At 39.0% G+C, this 16367-nt stretch overlaps 1 protein-coding gene across 4 annotated transcripts in view; it reads right to left on the bottom strand.

Annotated features, from left to right (window-relative positions):
- Col24a1 (collagen type XXIV alpha 1 chain) overlaps window positions 1-16367 on the bottom strand; it is a 240113-nt gene that overhangs the window by 119208 nt on the left and 104538 nt on the right. For all 4 annotated transcript variants that reach the window (XR_009058690.1, XM_057794063.1, XM_057794064.1 and 1 more), the window contains exons 23-24: window positions 15871-15924; window positions 14251-14295 (exon numbers count right to left, since the gene is read on the bottom strand). Coding sequence is in view for 3 of the 4 variants with exons in the window: in XM_057794063.1 (XP_057650046.1) it covers window positions 14251-14295; window positions 15871-15924 (99 nt within the window). In the remaining variant the exon portion in view is untranslated. The remainder of the gene's footprint in view (window positions 1-14250; window positions 14296-15870; window positions 15925-16367) is intronic.

The following is a 16367-nucleotide window of genomic DNA, read 5'->3' as shown; positions in this document are numbered from 1 at the left end:
CCTCTAAATTATTGCCTAGTGATGTCCACTTTTACATAGATGAGATGTGTAACAGTTCAGTATCTATAATGTTTAAAGAAATATACTAAACAATTTAGAGTTAATGAACACCAAGGTAAAGCAGATAACAAAAACTGGCCAGAGATAAAATGATATGGAATTCCAGCAAAACCAGGAGTCACAACACATAACGTTGGCTTCTCTTTGACGTTTTCCCTGGAACACAGCCGCACCTACTTGCTTATCAACCCTCCCTGCAGCTTTTTCACGAAGTAAGTAGAATCTAGTGCAAAACAGACCATATGGCTCACACGGCTCAAATCCGTTCCGCTGTGTATTTACTGGAATGCAAAAACAGTTGTGGAAGCCAGTTTCCTCACGTTTAGGAAATACCAACAACATATGCCTATTGGCAAAGAATGCCCATCGATGATTTGGTAAGCACAGCACCTCATCTAACATACAGCGAGGAACAGGGAAGCATCTTCAGCGAGAACACGCTCTGCTTGGGAGCTAAAAAAGCCATGTAATAATTGAAACCATTCCATTTTCTGCAAAGCGGGGTATGTAATGCTCTATTTAAAGATTTTGTTAACTGAAGCCAAAATGTGAAAGGCCAAAAAGCCTGATGTGGAATAAATCAACTTTTAGAATCAAGAAGAAATATTATTTTTCCTCCTAAAGTCAGTAAAAACTTAAAAATGTTCTATTTCTATTTTTCTTTTTAGTAACCACATCCTACTGATTCACTTGAAGCGTAATATAACATTAGAATATTTCCTAGTTGAATGAGGTGCTGTACATGTTCCTATACTTAGCAATTATCTTCAAAAGCTACTGTGTCTTAGAGAGTGTCTCAGATGCCTCATGGGAGCTCAAATCTTCAACATGAAAAGAAGTGTGTAACAGGATGAAGGATTGCAGACCTCAGAGCTTTGGAAATTTACGCCAAAATACAGTTTACAGAGCAAATTCCCTAGACTTTTTCTCTGTTGCTTCTTAGACACCTATTATCTTTAATATTTGTATCAGTGTTTTTATTTCCCTTTCAAACCACACCCTGACAATCGTAAACTACTGAACTGAAGAAAATCACTGATATTTGACCACTTTTTACCTTGAAAATGGCAATGTTGTGTATCAATCAACTGGGGACTTTGGGTGACCAGAGAAGCAGAAGTTCAGTCATACATGAAAAATAAATCCATTTCCAAGCACTACATGGGGACGTGTGTTCTCACAGAACTATTTCTCTGTATTGGGTCTTCACCTTTCATGCCTTTGTCCTAGGAGGCGGCCATATAATCTGTTGTCGATTTAGACAGAATGGAAGGGGGTGGATAAGAAAAGACCATGTCCTCTAGCTGAGTATCACAGCAGAATTCCTATTTTCTTTTTTCTTTTTCTTTCTTTTTTTTTTTTTTTTTGTGTGTGTGTGTGTATGTGTGTATATGGAGGCACTTAGGCCCATGTGCATGGAGAGGCCAGAGGTTGAGGTTTGGTGTCCTCCCTTCTCTGTACCCACCTTTATTTGAGACAAGGTCTCTGAGAGTGATCATCAATTGGCTAAACAAGCTAGGGGGAACTACCTGTTTCCTCCCTATCCGAGTTAAGGCTAAAGACACGCATTGCTATAGCTGGTGTTTTTCACACGAGTGCTAGAGATTCAAACTTGTGACATGTCCTTGTAGGGTGAGCACTTTACCAACTATGCCATCTCCGCAGCCCGAGAGTTCCTCATTTATTTATCTACTTTTATGTGTACTGGTGTTTTGCCTGAATGTATATCTATGCATTGTATACATTCCCTGTGCCTGCAGAGGTCAGAAGAGGGGGTCAGACACCCTGGAACTGTGAGTGACAGAGAGTTGTTTGCCACCATGTCTATGCTGGGAATAGATTCTGGTCCTTTGGAAGAACAGCTAGTGCTATTAACTGCTGAGTCATCTCTCCAGCCACAAAATTCCTTTTTAAAATATGATGAGTATGAAACACCACTGAAGGATTCTGGGAAGAATGTTCAGTGTACAGATGAAAATATGGGCCTGGGGCCAGGAAATCCCTGAGCATCAGGAAAAGGCGGTAACTAAGACACAGCACCTTGAAGAGCTACCCTAGAGAGAGTGCATGTGGGCGGAGGAAAACACAAGGACAACTTGCACTTTTTAATTAGAGAAGAAGGGAGCACTCCTACATTGCTGGTGCGAACGCAAGCTGGTACAGCCCCTTTGGATGTCAGTGTGGCGATTTCTCAGAAAATTAGGAAACAACCTTCCTCAAGACCCAGTAATACCACTTTTGGGTGTATATCCAAAGGATGCTCAATCGTGCCACCAAGATATGTGCTCAACTATGTTCATAGCAGCATTGTTTTTCATATCCAGAACCTGGAAGCAACCTAAATGCCCCTCAACCGAAGAATAGATAAGGAAAATGTGGTCCATTTACACAATGGAGTACTACACAGAAGAAAAAAATAACAACATCTTGAATTTTTGCAGGCAAATGGATGGAGCTAGAAAACATTTTGAGTGAGGAAACCCAGATCCAGAAAGACAATTATTACATGTACTCATTCATAAGTTGTTTTAAATCATAAAGCAAAGAAAACCAGCCCACAAACCACAATCCCAGAGAACCTAGACAACAATGTGGACTCTAAGAGAGACATACATAGATGTAATCTACATGGGAAGTAGAAAAAGACAAAATCTCCTGAGTAAATTAAGAGCATGGGGACCTTGGGAGAGGGTTGAAGGGGAGGAGAGAACAAGGAGGAGAGCAGAGAAAAATGTAGAGCTCAATAAAAATAAAAAAAGGAAGAAAGTGACCTGACAAAAGGAGAATAGTGTTTATTCTTGTTTTCAACAGTTTTCCCTCAGACCTCTGATTTTAGGGTAATTTAAAGGTGTTTACCTGAAGTGTTTCTGATTATTTAATTATCAGTTAGCAAATAGCCAGGCTTTTGAGAAATCATTCACATTTTCAAATGAAATCTCTAAGCTCAGAAGTTATTCTGTGGAAATTACAACTTAGGGCAAACAACTTTCTTTTGTTTGACTAGATTCATAACATGCTGGTATACTGGAAGGTGGGACATAGTTGGAGGAAGGCCACTGAGGAAGTCTTGGATGTATCTTGTGCTATCCTCTTCCTGGCCCTCTTCTCTGCTTGTTGTCTACCAAGACATCAAGAACAGCCCAGTACATGCCACCATTGCCACAGTGCTTGGCACAGATAATGGGTTCCGCCTTCTTAAACTGTGAGCCAAAAAAAGAATTCCCTCTATTAAATGTTTCTTTTGGTATTTGGCCAAGGTGACACAAGCATCTGGCTAGTATGTTTGCTTAATCCACCACCACTTAAGAAGACATGACTTTAAGTTCATCAGTTCGAATATTCTAGAAAGTAGAAAGAACACTTCATCTCTTATGTCTAGTATACTTCCTAGAGTACAGAGATAAATATATTTTGACTAAATCAATAGTTCCTAGAATGCAGAAGATAATCAATGCCCTTTGACTAAATCAGTAAACAAGCATAAGTGGTGGACACAGATGCAAACCACATCCTTCTGTAAGAAATGACCCATTGCTCCTTTAACCAGCACCTTCCAAGTGAGTCTCAGCAGACAGACAGACATCCAAGCCTGATGAAATTACAAGTAGAAAAGTCTGGCCATTTGAGCTCAATGTGTAACCACACTGATGGGTCATATATTACCTAGAGCTCACCAAAGAGATGGTTGGGCAATTTTCTCTTTTGATGGGAAGGTGGAGAAAAGTATGCCAAAGTTCTTTTTTTTTTTTTTTTTAAATCACACTGAACAAACTCAAGAGAAACTTAAACTTCAAACTGAGACAAATTTGATGTGCTAAGGTCAGGAACCTGGTTCAGGGAAAACTAGACTCTGACCTTGAGATGAGGACATCTAGACAGAGGTCCTTGAAGAGCTCGAACCATTAGACCGTAACTATTCTAGTTTGTAGAAGTGGCCTGTCCTTTCTCATGGCAAGTTAGCACTGTCCCCCAGCATGCACCTCTTCTTTAAGAACACAAATACTCTGATTAAGATTTTAATATTGCTCTCTAATACTAGATGGCAATCACACAGCACCTAGGAATTTGATGTTTCACCTCTTCTTTAAGAACACAAATACTCTGATTAAGATTTTAATATTGCTCTCTAATACTAGATGGCAATCACACAGCACCTAGGAATTTGATGTTTCTGTCATAGACAGAACAGGCCATACTCTAGAGAATAAAAGGTCTAGCTACTGTATACTGATAACAGCAGGGGTTAAGTAAGGGCCTTACTACACAGGTGCTTCTCCAACATGACATAAATAAAATCAGTTATGGAAAAAATTAATTTGTTATCTGGGTAAGTTTTTTTTTCTCATTTCTATGACCAAATACATGACAGGAAGCAACAAAAGGGGCAGAGGGTTTATTTTTGCCTCATGCTTGAAGATATAGTTCACCATGGAGGAAAAGGCATGACAGTATCTAGTGGAAATGCAAGGCTTGGACTCTTGACATTCTGGTGAACCTATCAGAAGAAGAGGAGGAAGAAAAAAAAGAAGAGGAGGAGGTAGCATTGGCCACTGGCTATAACCCATAAAGTTTTCTCCCAGTGAGCCACTCCCTTCTGCTAGAACCTGCTACCTTCTAAAGGTTGCACAGCCTTCAAGACAATGTCAAGCAGTTGAACATCAAGTGTTCAAACACATGAACGTTTTGATGTTTTGATGTTTCTGAACACCAAAGATAAACTATCCAAATATTACTTCACAACCAAAGAAAGATAATTAAAAATGTCATAAAAATGATTGTTTTATTGAGTCAATAAATATATTTGAAAGCATAATACTATGCATCACACCAAAGAATACATGTTGTTTGCATGGTCAGTTTAGTTCATGCTATAGACAAATATTTCATAATTTTACAGGTTCCGGAGTGATTGGAGGGTTCTATTTGGGGCTGTAGAGCTTCTACTCCAGGCTCTTGCCATATGGATACATAAAGTTCCCCACAAAGGGTCACTCAATATCCTGCCAAGTATCGAAGTAGAAATGTCATCAACTCTCTGATTTCTATTCTCTATGTTTAAATGTGCAACCAGGAAAAAAAAAATCCCAGATTGAAGCTTTACTCCAGGCAGGTCTGGCAATGATCAGGAAGCTATGCCTGGAATGTCCTCTAAGCAGACCCGCCAGTCCCACTCATGCTATGGGGAACAGGAGACAGGAAAGGTCACTCATGCTGCACTGAACTTGCCTGGCAGTGTGGCTGGTGACGGGTCCCTTGGTAATAAATCAAAGGTGATAATGTGAATATCGACAGAGCGGCCGCCTATCTTTATTGAACTTAGGCTATTTCTTTAAAAGTAAGTTGGATGAGAAATAAAAGGAATTCTCCTGCAGTGACAACCGTGTTGCAATAACATCTACACTGTGTGGTCTCCCTGAGACTAACAGCTAGCAGGCCCATTCACATGGAGGGATGTGTACTTAAAGCACAGAGCTTTTTTTTTTCATACGTGAAGAAGAAAATGAAATCCGGATGTCTTTCCAGGCTATCCCTACAGGAAATGTGACTTTTGTGAGTTCTATGCAAAGACACAACCAGAGTGAGAAAAAGCTGCCAGCTCTTGATTCCTCTCACTACCACTGACCCCAAATCATTCTAGGTAAAAGTGGGGGAAAGGGCAACACACAATGCCGCCTGCTGATGCGAAGAATTGAGTTCCGCTTTACACTTAAATTCTGAAGAAAGTCATCGAACCACTTTTGGTCTCACTTTTCCGCTCTGAAAAATCACGTGAGCAAGACCCTTCCCTTTATAATACCCAACTTTAAAATCCGATTTAACCACAAAGAAGAGCAATACCATGGAGGTACTTAAGAAACATTAAATTCTTTTTTCAACACCCAAGAAAGAGATGTACATTTTAAAAAGAAATAGAAATTTAACTTTTCCTAGCAAGGAGTTTTATCCAGTGTTCTGAATCCCAGGACTGATTTACTCATCACCTCTACAGCAGGCAGCTGTAGCCTCTGAGAGATCACTTCCCCTTAAATGCCTAAACTGGCATCCTAATCTTGTGTGAGGGCTTTGAAGTGGGCTCAGCGTCCTGTGTAGCTTGATCTCTTCCTTGCATATGTAAATGACCATAAATATTTGTAGCGGGAAGGCACCATGTGAACCAAATACTGCTTTCTCAATTAAAATACTGAAGTTATGGAAATCCCCACAGTGTAGTTACACAAACAAACCCATCCCTTGCTTGTTTGCCTTAAGTTTTAGAAAAACAAGAATGGAAAAGCAGAAGATGCAGAGGGATGAAGTTGTCCTCAAAAGACTTCCTTTTTCCACTGGGCCTTCACAAGTCTTCCTTCAGTTTACTCATGCCCCTGCTGCGGACATTTGTAGTCACTTGACTGGTCCTGTGATACCGTCAGACCATGTGACTCAGGGTAGTGTGGTAGTTTGAATGTGGTTGGCCCCCCAAAGCTCAGAGAGTGTCACTATTAGGAGGTGTGGCCTTGCTGAGGAAGTGTGTCCCTGTGGAGTTGAGCTCAAATTACACTCAGTGTCTCAGTACACTTCCTGATGCCAATGCAAAATATCTCAACTCAATAGGAAATATTGCACAGAAGGAAAATATTTTATTGTTCTTAGAAATACCTCCTGGTAATAATCTCAAGTGTTTGGTAGATGGAGAGAAAATGATAAATTCTGGTGCCATAATTTGGATTTACATGTAGTCCATAGATAAATGCAAATAAACTCATTATGTTTGCAATTGGTTAAAAAAAAAATCAATGAACAGCAGTTACACCACCTGCTAGCTAACTGAATCCATCTTTGGATTTGAAATTAAGATCCAGAGGAATCACATTTGTGTTTATTGCTCTTTTTGTTAATGACAAAAGACAAATGAAGCAGGGTGCACATAAGGCAGATGCAATAAAAGCTGGGGCGTCCTAAATAATGTGTAACATTTTAGAGCAGGAAAAGACACACCGCAGCCTGTGGCCCATTCCTGCCAGCTGTCTGTTTTTATAAATAAAGTCTCACTGGAAACAGAGCCAGGCTCATCCATTCATTGCTGTCTGTGACTAGGTTCACACTACAGCACTATAGCTAAGGGGATATGACAGGACCCGTATGGTTCAGAACGTCAAACGTACAGCACCTGGTCCTCCACAGAAAAGCTTGCTGAGACCTGCCCTATTCCATTTATAATCCTTAACAACTAGGACCTTAGCCCACAAGTTACACTGGCCACAGATTTCAAAAGGAGAGATGTGGATATTTTTCAGAACCTGTTTCCAGGTTGTCATTTGGCCATCATGTCTATGAACAATGTCATTTCAGCAGGAGGCCCCCAACAGCCCTTTATCCCGGACATTTCCATTATTTCCATCCATCTGTCCATTCTTTTAAACCCAAAGAATCCACATATTTTCTATCTTAGTATTTTCAACAAAAAGAGATCTTTACCATTGTGCTGACACATAAATATGTATATAAACAAAGACACAATACACTAGTAATGGACAAAAGCTTGTGGCATAGAAACACAGCTTAAAGGGAAGACTATCAGAACATCATTCCAACAAGATGCCAGGATCAGACCCCTGCTAGATAAGAACTTCACATACTGTTTCCTCAAAAGCAGTGAGTCATACCGTAATGCCCACACCCAAGAGGATGGAAATGTGTTTGCAACCAAAGACAATTTCTCTATCAACACGTATGTTCTTATGAGCCATGCCAAAAATAACTTTTACTTCATGTTCTTAGAGCGTCTTATGTAACAAAACAGAGTTTTCAATAAAGTCATATGCCTACTTATTTTGTCATTGTCTACACCAGAAACCACCTAGGGACAAAGTCTTATTTAACTGTGTGTCGATCACTCAGAAAGTGTTCAATAAGTACTTTTTGATGGCAAATAAATGAAGACTGAAGTTCCATTTTTCTTTGGCTATAAAAGTCTTTCTATTTCTGGAGGCTGAAGAGCTGGCTTGGTCAGCAGTTAAGAGTACATACTGTTCTTGCAGAGAACCTGAGTTCAGTTCCCAGAACTCATTGTTGGATGCTGGTAACTACAGCCCCAGGGAGATCTGATGCCGCTAGTCTCTGCTGGTGTGTGTATTCACGTGTGCACTCATGCAAGCACACACACACACACACACACACTCAACCAAACATGAATCTTTAGATCTTTAAAAGATGGACTATTCTTCTAAAACACAGAAAGACAGGTTCACGACGAAGAAAATACTGAGATGCACATCTTTACAATTATAAAATTATTTCAAGTCACTGGAGAAACAATTTACTAATAAGAAACTCATAATTTTAAGGTGCCTATTAGTGATATAAAAGTTTAAGTATCTGTAGGTAAAGCTGATATAAAAATCTCCTCACCAAAAGCTGTAAACATCAATGAAAGATGGTGAAACTAAACAGATGAAAACAGCTGGCGCAAGCATGGATGAGAAGAATCAGCATGACGGTGATGTCTAACCAAGCAGTTTACAGATGAGTGTAGTCCCTGCCTAAGCCCCAGCGAAGTTCTTCACGTCTGCCTTCTAAGGTTTCTTGTTTATTTACTCTTCTACTCTATTTTTGGAGACAGGATATTTGCTAGCCCATTCCAGCTAAGGACAGATTTGAAATCCCTGTCCTCCTGCTACCTCCTGAGCGCTACGTTGACATGTGAGCCCCACCACACAGGCTTCCCTTCTAGTGTGTTCTGCCTTCATAGACACAATGCTAGACTTTGTAATGGCTTTTTAGTAATACTCACAACACTGTTTCTACATTTCAAGGATGGTGTGCTGTGAATTTGGAAATCCTGCTTCTCAAAGAGGATGTGTTATCTGCATTCTCAAGTAGTAAAAGCAGGCATTTACTAGGGACATGGGAATCTGTTACCCTTTGCTAAGTGGTCCAAGTGTAACCTGGAAACATTAGAGATAACACCCTCTAGCCCTAACTTCACTATTATGTTGCCTGGCTACAGCAAGTTAGTAAAATTGTTAAAAATATCAACTTTTCAAAATTATAGAATAGGATTTGTTACATTTACCAAGATAGTGCCTGGTGTATAGCAAGTTTTCTATAATGAGTATCTGTTTATTTCTTTTTTGATACTTAGTTAGATACTCAGTTAAAGATCCACCTGAGGATAGTGTGTATTGTGGTATCCATTCTGCAGAGTTCCTTATTACCTAGAGACCTGCCATTCCTGCCACCCAGGCTGGAAGATTATTTACAGCTGTCCCTAGGCATTGTGTAGCTTAGAAACAGGAGAGAATGGCTGGCATTTTCTAAGACAATGGCAGTAATATGCAGGACATGCTAAGGTCATGTACAATGTGCTGGTAAAGTGTGGCACAACCTTTTCCTCTTTGGTTAAACTGGGCTCCCCGCTTCTGGCTTTCTACTTTCAACGAAACAGGACTTATGATTTAGTAGGCCCTTTTAAAGCTGACTATCTCCTCTTTCATGAAAGAAAAAAACAAAAGCCTGGAAAATACTGAAATGAATTTGTATCAACGTAATTCCATGATAATCCTACCCAGGAACAGCCCTAGTCATACTAACAAGTGAGGGTTTCTGCTGAACACTTCTGAAAACTCTTTCAGTTCCTTGAAAAATCTTTTCCATTTCCATTATAAATATGTTTCCACATTTCCTGCAAACTATTAATATTTGACAATATTTTAAAAGTGAGTTGCCAGGTTGTCTTAGGATTTTACTGGGTAAAACTTTGGTTTGTTCTTCCTTTCAAATTCTGCTAAATATTAGCTCAGATCTTCCTAACCATGGGTCGCCAAGGATGTACATCAAGGACAGGACACGTTGGTTATTGTATGGAAAGAGCAGGGCCTGGAAGCTGGAGGTTGAAATCTCGAATCCTGACCTTCTGAACCACAGCTTATAGCAGACACAAATTGGACACATTTCATGGCAATACAAAAACTTAGGGTGGTCACCTTAAGACTAGAAAATATATCTTTAATAAAGAGATTTTTTTTGGTTTTGGCTTCTCCCTCAGTTTTTATCCCTTTTTGGCTTCGAATGAGCTGCTTTGAAGCCGTCCAGGGATCACCCATCAAGGCATCTGTGATTCTGAAGATTTTATAATGAAAGGCAGAATACTTGTTTTTCACTAGGCACTTGGCATTTAGTCCAGCAGCACAGAAAGCAGGGGACAGTAAGGCTGCACATAAAATCTCCCTACATTGATTAAGAAATATGTGAAGTAAAATTCAGTAGGCTGAGCTACATTATAAGAAATTAATCAGGGTAAGCAGACTATATGACAATCATAAATTTCACCAAGTAGGAAGAAATGTGATAACTGAAAATTAATGCAACCAAGGACACATTATGTAAAACATTCCCAGGTCTTGTATTTAAGCTAAAAGACCACTGAAAGATTCTAGGGGGTCACTGTTGATGTTTTCCCAGAGATATCTGTTCTAAGAACAGGACTGCATGACTTTGGGTGTCATCATCAGTAAAAAGAATTCCGTAGAAGTTATTCATTCTACTCACAGCAATGGCCATTGAAGTCATTACCCTTAAATGCTCAGTGCTTAAAAGCACCCGGGTTCCCAACACCATGTCAGATAGCTCATAACCACTTGCAATTCCAGCTCCAGTGGATCAGACATGATCTTTTGTCTGCTGAAAACATTTGCAGTTATGGGCAAATGCTCCTCCCACTTAGAAACACACACACACATAACTCTATTGATCAATAGACGGAGTCTGGTTCTGTTTGCCCAGCTTCAGAAGGATGCACTGTGTTCGGAAGAGGGACAGGCTGCCAAGTCAGTAGAAGAGAGGAAAAGCAGGGTTATTAAACCTCTCAGAAGAGAGTCGCGGATTCCTAGAACTGGAATTATTCTTTGACAGTCTATGTCCCAGACGGTTCTGACAAATAACAAACAGTTTAGCAATTTCAAACCGGTTGCATGACGAGGACTGACCACACTCCTTCCCTGTTTTGTCTGCTCGGATTATCCCCGTAGGACTTAGCTCTGTGTGAGTATTACTAAACTCAGTGCATTTTATTTTTTTAAGCAAGAATTTTAGCTATTTAAGTGGCAAAGTGTGAATAGTGTTAGAGGTATACTTAAAATATCATAATTCTGAAAACTCCGAGAATAGTAGGGAATACTGAATTCTTGCCCTTGAATCTCCATTAGTGACATGCCAGGAATTTGAAAACACTAAGAAACTTTGTTGATGCATAAATTTTGTCACTGCTGATGACTACATGTAGGTTTTTGAATAAAAAATTAAAAAGAGAGAATTTGTAGACTTACAAGATGCATTTACAGAAACAAAGTTTCTTATTTTTACTGCAATAATAAAGGAAATTTGAGAATTTGGGGACACATTTACAGAGATCAAATTCTTTGAATCCAAGAAATGACGGGAAGTGAATACGGACATAAAATGTAGACAACACTACTGACCTTGATGGGCTCGGCAAGAAATTTGTTTCTAAATAGTAAATAGAGAATGAAAAAGCCACCCAACTAAAGCAATTAAATGACTATAAAATTTTTCTCAAGTGAAAATCGAAGCGGTACTGTATACTGGGCTATTTAAAATTTTAAACATTGTTGTCGTGAACTGCAGCTGTATATTCTGTATCTTTCAAGAGAAGAAGCTCATTTGGCAGCAAAATTCTGAACTAGAAGTATATTCATAGGACCTGGAACTTAAGATAAAATAAAATCTGGGAATTACAGAAGGCCCAATGTGTTCCTTACATAAATTAGATTTGTGACTAGCTCAACAGAGGAAATAATGTTTTATAGAAGAAATTCCTTCATTTCACACCCTCAATGAGGAAAGGAAAATTAGAATTGGGAAGGCTCTTTAGTTAGGCAGCTTATCAGTTACTCAAAGGGTTCTCCTCACAACATCAAGGCCAAATTGTTGTTCAGTTAATAATAAATTATGCTAAAGCTAATATTAAATGTATCTGATGCTCACAGCGCCTTTGCAGGATCCAGGTGAAATACTTTTCAGCTAAAATAGAAATATGAGGAAATGTGAGTGTGGCGTGAGGTGGGGGTTTGGGTCTCGAGAAATTCTGGGTTTGAGTCATGGTTTTGTTACATAACGTTAATGGGTCATTTCTTAGTCTCTGGTTCCCTCGCTGTAAAACTGGGGGTTGAAGAAGCTCTGAGAATTAAATGAATCACAGCATTAGCCGATGCCCGAAACATAGGGTCAATAAATGTGATTGTCTATTCCAGTCACAGAGACTTAGCATCCTGGAAGTCCAAGCACACTTCGGGCAGCACTGGAAACTACTAGTTCTTAGACTGTGTGGAATAACGCTAAGAAATTTAAGATGTGAGCTATAAAAAGACATCATTTATTAATCAGCATTTTAGCTTTGGATCCTGACTGGAATGTTTGCTTATTTGTTTGTTTGTTTATGTGTGTCTGCGCGTGTGTGCACTGTCTCTTTCTCTCTCTGTCTCTCATGCATGTGTGTGCACATACACACACACACACACACACACACACACACTCCCTAAGCAAGTGGACACTCAAATACCATAATTTTATTCTTTTACTAACCATAGAAACGAAAAAGTTTCAATCATATCAAACATATTGTCAAATCTGATCTAAATACTACACTGGAAGGTCTTTTCTCGGCAACAACAGATAAAAGCTTACCTTTAGGTGACTGAGGATTACCTGGAAGTAGAAATGATTCCTGGCAATTTAACTTCCCTATCTACTTTTACAAATATTAGTGGTAAAACTAAGACTTCCAGAGTATTTTTTTCTTATTAGAACACCTGGATTAATAATTGTAAACAAGTTAAACTTACAAAATGATTTTGTAGAAAAATCTACTTCCCTTTAAATCTTAAGAGAGGCTAAGGGGGAATTTGCTCACTGAGGCAAACAAATCTCATTCACCTGCTTTGTGACAATGAACCTTGAACACTAAATATTTTCATCCATCTCATGACTTCATTATCTAGGTTTACTTGTTAAAAAACATTTTCTTCTTGTGTGTTTGTGTGTGTACACAGTCATGTGTATATGTGTGCTTTTTGTGGGTGGAGGCCAGAGGCTGATATTAGGTGTCCTCTTCTACTGGCCCTCGCTTTATTTTTTGAGGCGGAGTCTCTCCCTGATCATACAGTTCACTATTCAGCTAGCCTGACTGGCCAGCATGCTCCCAGGGTCTGTTAACTCCTAGCTGGGAGATTGCAGATGCGTCCTGACAATCCAAACCCAGGTCCCTGTGTTTGCACAGAAAGCACTTACTGACTGAGACATCGTCCCAGCCGCATAGAAATTATTTTCAGTGGTTTTCCTCATTGTGGAAATAGATCCAAATTAAAATTATTTCTAATAGAGACAATATTATATGTAAGCCATAAGAGGTGGCTTAGCAATGTATAATATTCTTGCAGAGGACCTAACTTCAGCTCCCAGTGCTCTTCCCACGTCTGGCAGGTCACAACTGCCTGTAAAGCCAGGTCCTCTGGCCCCCTTCTGGCCACTGTTGGCACTTCACTCAAAAGCACACATTTTTTTTTTTTTTAAATAGGAATCCTAAAAAATTACATCGTGCTTTTTGCTACAACAGTAATGAACCTAAACAAAACTGCAATTTGATAAAATAACTATATACTCTATATATCACGCTTTTGCTTGATTCCTATCATCAAATCTTAAGTCAGATTATGAATGCATACTGTTTTAGCATCTAAGCAGCTTTGTGCTGTTGTTTATTCTTTGAGATAGTGTTTGCTACCAAGATCAGGTTGGGCTTGAAGTCAGGAACCTCCCGTCTCACCCCCTAATGCAAAGTGCTGGCGTTACAGGCATTTGTCACCACCCTATTTATGTCCCCCTTTTTAAGGTCAACTTTAGAGTGAAATCAACGGAACTGAAATGGAATGTCAAGTTCTGAAAAGAACAATGCCCTAGGGTCAGTAGCATAGTTCATATTCACTGAGAACATTCACTCTTTCTTCCTCACATCCCTTGTACTGCAGTTTTTCTTTAATTTTGTCAATAGAACCATAACATACGAGTCTAAATCTGTTGCAGATAAGCTTTACCAATGCTCACTAACATGATTATGGTTAATAGATCATGGTTAACATCATTCCCAAGAAACACAGCTGGTGAAAAGATAAAAATAAGAGCATAAAGCAAGCTTACTGTTTCACCAATTTTCCCAATATCTCCTTGGTCTCCTACTTCTCCCTGTTGATCAGGAATATAAAATTGCAAAAAATGACAGTTTTTCAATAACAATATCCATGACAGGTCATCCGTTTCCATTTTACATAATTACCTAGTTACAACAACAACAACAAAAACACGAAGTCGACTTTAGTTATTCCAACTTATTTAGAGTATTTTTGTGAAATGTGGCCTTTTATCCATTTTTATTCCAACAATACTTGTCTGCATATTGAAGTCACATTCCTCTATTCATTACTTCAAGACATTTTAAGGACATATTTAAGGCTGGAGAGATGGTTCAGCAGTCAGGAATACTGGCTGCTCTTGCACAGGACACAGCTCCCTCGTGGTCGCTCACAACCACCTGTAAATCCAGTTCCATGGGCTCCAATGCCCTCTTCTGACCTGCGTGGGCACTGCACATGTGTGGTGCACACAGAGATTCATGTAGGCAAACACCTGTACACATTAAAACCTTTAAAGGTGTCTACTGCCAAGCCTAAAGTCCTAACGACCTTACTTCAACCCTCAGGACCCACAGAGTGGAAGGAAAGAACCGAACCCTTAAAGTCCCTTTCACTTGCTCACTGTCACGTGTGTACAGCTACACAGGCGGAGAAACAAGAAGTGTGAATGTGTTGCCCTCTGCCCTTGACTTGTCTTCTGGTGAGATTCTTAAGAGGGCAGTCTTTTACCAATGACTGAGGGTAAGTTGCTAGCCAGTTTGTCTACATTACAGCTCAACGTTGAGTTTCTTAATACTATTTGGCAGGACAGAGACTAATCTTAGGAAAGAGAATTGTTTAAGCTTTCTGGCTTTAAATCAGTTTTCTGGAGATTTTGTATGTAATTTGAGAAAGCCAAGCACACATTCTCCTAGTATTTTTAGTTATCTACATGCTGATACATTAAAAGTGATTCTCCTTCATTGACTTGATGTCAAAAAGTATGTGTTCAGTATATATGAAACAAGTCTTAACTTAAGAGATTGAATAATAATACTCTGTCTCTTTTATGAGTTTTAAAATTTAAATTTGAAAATTTAACAATCCCTATAAGTTGAATCTCTGTGCTGTTTTGTGTTTGTGGTTGTAAAGGATTATCTAAAACACGGAAGCAAAACAAGAAACCACGATTGGCTGGCACATCCTTTCAAAGTCATACAGTGATGAAGGCTACTCATCGATTGTGTAAGGAACAGACTCAGGTGGACCCATTATTAGCTGTTTATTAAGGAATCTCTGCTTAATAAAGAGATATTAACATATATGTTCGTTGCCCCAGATCTAGTCCACAAATATTACTCTTACATTTTTATTAAGTTGCATGAAGTTTATTAGTTTGTATTACTTTGTATCTCACTTGCAAACGTTTATAAAATATATCTCAACATTTCTTTATTAAATTGTATACTTATGCAAACACAGATGTAGCTAGCTGGTTTATAAATTGCTCTTCGAACAGTTTTTAACATCTTATTGGTACCTCGTAAGTTGAAATTTGCTCATTTAATTTTAGCTGATAAATGTCATGACTTTATTCTTTTGAAAAATTGTATTTTCAAACTGATAAAAAAAACTTCAGGAACTTTACCTTTAAACCTTCTGGCCCTGGTTCCCCCATATTCCCTTTTTGCCCTGGTTTTCCCTAAAAGAAAAAAGAAAGAACAATAACTGTAAAAATGTATTTAGTGCTCATCGCTTATAAAGATGTCCTAAGGTTTAAGACAATGCTTCTCAACTTGTGGTTTGTGACCCCTGTGGCATCGCATATCAGGCATTTACATTATGATTCATAACAGTAGCAAAGTTACAGTTATGAAGTAGTGATGAAAATAATTTATGGTTGGGGTTACCACAACACGAGGAACTGTCTTAAAGGGTTGCAGCGTTAGGAAGGTTGAGAGCCACTGGTTTAGGAAAAGCAGTCTGTTCTATGAAATGGATGAAATCGAAATATTCAATGCCCTCTTATCAAATTTATTAACCATTTAAACTACAAACACTTAAGCATCTCCAACATGCTATGCACAGTTCTCAATTGTGAGGATGGAGAGAACACTACACACCTGCCCTTATAGAGCCTACACT

The sequence above is a fragment of the Chionomys nivalis genome, chromosome 18 (assembly GCF_950005125.1).
Source record: "Chionomys nivalis chromosome 18, mChiNiv1.1, whole genome shotgun sequence".
NCBI classification, from domain to species: Eukaryota; Metazoa; Chordata; class Mammalia; order Rodentia; family Cricetidae; genus Chionomys; species Chionomys nivalis.
This window is presented reverse-complemented; position numbering and strand designations above follow the sequence as displayed.